General features: G+C 48.5%; 1 protein-coding gene across 1 annotated transcript in view; it reads right to left on the reverse strand.

Moving 5' to 3' along the window:
- Positions 1-230: 230 nt before the first annotated feature.
- hcfc1b (host cell factor C1b) overlaps positions 231-3,710 on the reverse strand; it is a 17,380-nt gene continuing 13,900 nt past the window's right edge. The window contains exons 22-28 of the mRNA XM_008295241.1: positions 3,469-3,597; positions 2,734-2,936; positions 1,968-2,081; positions 1,690-1,875; positions 1,244-1,544; positions 1,109-1,160; positions 231-654 (exon numbers count right to left, since the gene is read on the reverse strand). Of these exons, the coding sequence (XP_008293463.1) occupies positions 615-654; positions 1,109-1,160; positions 1,244-1,544; positions 1,690-1,875; positions 1,968-2,081; positions 2,734-2,936; positions 3,469-3,597 (1,025 nt within the window). The 3' untranslated portion in view covers positions 231-614. The remainder of the gene's footprint in view (positions 655-1,108; positions 1,161-1,243; positions 1,545-1,689; positions 1,876-1,967; positions 2,082-2,733; positions 2,937-3,468; positions 3,598-3,710) is intronic.

The following is a 3,710-nucleotide window of genomic DNA, read 5'->3' on the forward strand; positions in this document are numbered from 1 at the left end:
TGATTATCTGCTTCACACAGGTTGATGTGTGAAGCGTACCAGACTGAAACTGGCGTGACTGGTGTAACTGGTGTGACTGGTGTGACTGGTGTAACTGGTGTGACTGGTGTAAATGGTGTGACTGGTGTGACTGGTGTAAATGGTGTGACTGGTGTAAATGGTGTGACTGGCGTGGCTGGTGTAACTGGTGTAACTGGTGTGACTGGTCTGCAGAAAGTGGAGTCACCATGTTGGTACGAAAATGCTCTAAAAATCTTTATTGTTGCAGAGAATATTCACAAACAAAAGAAACAGAAACACAGAAGAGGAACTTCTTTATAAAAATGAAAAACATTCTGAAACTATCATTTACAACATAGCTGTTAGCCCCACCCCTCTGCAGAGGCTCCGCCCACTGACAGCATCTGATCTCAGCTACATCTGCATTCAGCTTAAGCTGGCTCCACCCCCACACCATCTCCATGACAACAACACACAGGATGAGTTCCAGTTGGTCAAAAATGTACAAATATCCTTCAAGTCCTTTCCATTGTTTCCAGAGCCCCGCCTCCTCCTCTTCATGGTACCCAGGTGCAGGGTGGAGCTTAAGACAACAGGAAACAATCACAGCCGTCCTATTGGTCGGTTTTGAACTTCTTTGGTCCTATAGGTGTACTGTACATGACAAATAAAAACAGTTAAAACATATAACAGACACAGTACACCTGTAGCAATACACTTGCAGCAGTAGTAGACTTGTACAACTACACCTGTAGTAGTACAACTAGTATTACACCTATAGCAGTAGTGATACACTTGTAATGGTATACCTGTAGCAGCAGCAGTACACCTGTAGCAGTACACCTGCAGCAGCAGTACACCTGTACTAGTACACCTGTAGCAGCAGTACACCTGTACTAGTGCACCTGTAGCAGCAGTACACCTGTAGCAGTACACCTGTACTAGTACACCTGTAGCAGCAGTACACCTGTACTAGTGCACCTGTAGCAGCAGTACACCTGTAGCAGTACACCTGTAGCAGCAGTACACCTGTACTAGTGCACCTGTAGCAGTACACCTGCAGCAGCAGTACACCTGTCAACTCCACAGAGAGATAAGAGGAACTTACTGGTCCGAAGCTAGGGGTCTCTTCACGGCAGGTTTGGTGTCTTTGTTGGTTTCTACAATGACAGAAAAAGAAGTCATGAACATCCCTAAACATGTCAGGTTCTATCTGAACTCTCCAGGTTCTGCTGGTTCTCACCTTGTAGCCACCGGACCTGCGTCGCCGGACCGTAGCCCTTCTGGTTGCGGGCAGCGATGCGGAAGATGATGGCGGCTTTGGTGGTGTAGTCAATGTGGGCATTGGCGAGGCTGGAGGCCTGGACCAGGCAGGATGGGTTTGGGCCACAGTACACCCTTATGAAGGCAAGCTGGGCCGGACCGGAACCAGGCCTGGAGGAGGTGGACTGGCTGGACTGGATGGCCAGGTACACAGAGTACTCGCTAATTGGCCCAGACGTAATGGCGGGAGGCTCCCAGGTGAGCTGGGCGCCTTCCAAGCTCTGCAAAACCACAAACCAGCTCAGTCACATGACCCGAATGTGTTCGGTGGCAGGTCTCTGACCAGAACCACAAACACGGACTGGGTTTCCATGGCAACTCCTTTCCACCAACACCCTGCCGGCTGATTGGTTAAAAGCGTCTCACCTTGCTGATCTTGATGGCACACGGCGCTCCGGGGAAACCGGGCAGGCATGTCTTAAACGCAGACACCTCTGAGAAGGCACCGCGGCCGCAGATGTTGATTCCTGCGACGCGGAACTTGTAGGCCGTCCCTGGCTGAAGCTCCACCTTCCTCATCTGGCTGTAATCCTGCAGCACACCTGAGTCGTCCTGCAGGTATGCCACATCACCAGTACCACTGATACCATTAATAACGCCATCAACATCGAGACTTCAACGATATTTAAAGGTGGTATTTTTACCTCGGCTACGCTGCCGTCGTGGGGGACGTAGTAATGAGTGACCACCATGTTGGTAACCTTGACGATGCCGATGTCGAACCACAGAGAATCTTTCACCGCTGGCGTCAGCTGCGTCTAAACACACAGTTAGCATCTTGTTAGCCTGTTGTAAACTGATGTTAACGTGTTGTTAGCCTGTTTACATTTTGAGTGTGTTTATGGCCTGTTGTTAGCCTGTGCTTAGCTTCTTGTTAGTGTGCTGTTAGCACAGTGTGGGCATGTCCTTGACATGTTGTTAGTATGTCATTAGCCTGTTGTTAGTTTGATGTTAACCTGTTGTAAGCAGGCTGTTAGTTTGTGGATAGTCTACTAATGATGTTGTTCATCTTGGTCGTCTGTTGTCAGCATGGTGTTAGTTCAGTGTGTCCATGTCCTCAGTGAGTGTCAGTCTACTGACAGCATGTTTTCAGTCTATTGGTGCATGTTTTCTGTGTGTTGTTCAGTCAGTGTAACATGTACTTATGGTGTTGATAGCCTGTGAATGTGTTCTTAGTGAATTGTTAGCTGTTGTTAGTGTGTTAGTCTGTTCTAAGCATCTTATTAGATTGTTGTTAGAATGTTCTTAGCATCTATTTTTGTCTAGTGTTAGCATGATGCTAGCCTGGTGTGGCTATGTTTATGGATGTTGTCAGTGTATCGCTAGCCTGTTGGAGTAGTTGTTAGCATGAAGCTAACCCAGTGTGGCTATGCTGTTAGCGTGATGTTTGTGAATTGTTGCATCTCTCACCGCTGCAGTTGTTGCGATGCCATTGGTCATGTCTGTCAGTGTTGAGGCAGTTTGAATCTTCACCTGGCCAGCTGTCAGAGTAGGGGCGGGGCCAAAAGTGCTGGCCAATCGGGCGACAGCGCTGGTTATGGCCGATGACGCTGTCTCGTGTCCGTTACTCTCTGCTGCCGGGTCATTGAGGCTGTCGGCCGGGGCAAGGCCTTCTGAGAAACACAGGAAAAGAACTTCACTGACCAGGACAGGGTGGTTAGATCTGAACACGGTGTTTACCTGACAGGTGCGTCAATGCCTGTTAGTCATGTGGATGGTGAAAACTAACACACAAAGACTCTGTTCAGGGTGCTTGTTTCTAAAGCCGTTTCAGACCAGAACTCTGTTAATCTGACGTTAATTTACCGTTTTTGTAAACGTCTCACCGGGTCGGACCGGGTAGCATTTAACCTCCAACACGGTCAGAACCGAAGCGTCACATGAACAGACACAAACAAGTAGCAGGACTCTGAGTTCTGTGGAGAAATCTAAAGGATTTTTTCCACATTTCAGCTCCAAAATTCATCAGAAACATCTCAGAGAGGTTCTGTGTGATCACAACAGAACATGAAAAGAACCCTGACCTCAGTCTGAATGACAGCGTCACGTCACATTCACACACTGAAGAACCAGAAATGTTCCAGGGTTTCTGTCTGACAGGCTCTTTAATAAAACCAGTTCACATTCTGCTAGTTCTTGTTCTACCTGTGGGAACACTGTGCTGTGGTTCTGGCTCTGGTTGGTGGTAGACGTCCTGCTGCTGTTGGGCCAGAGCTGCAAGTTCCTGCTGAGTCAGAACCAGAGTGACGGATGGATTCGCGGAGACACCGCCACCTGGAGGCAGAAACAAGCCTTAAATACGACAGTGTATAGATAATACTGATTTCTCTGGGTATGTGCGCTGCCTGTAGGGCTGCCTGTAGCGCTGCCTGTAGGGCTGCCTGTAG

Source organism: Stegastes partitus, unplaced genomic scaffold, assembly GCF_000690725.1.
Source record: "Stegastes partitus isolate 25-593 unplaced genomic scaffold, Stegastes_partitus-1.0.2 Scaffold1033, whole genome shotgun sequence".
NCBI classification, from domain to species: Eukaryota; Metazoa; Chordata; class Actinopteri; family Pomacentridae; genus Stegastes; species Stegastes partitus.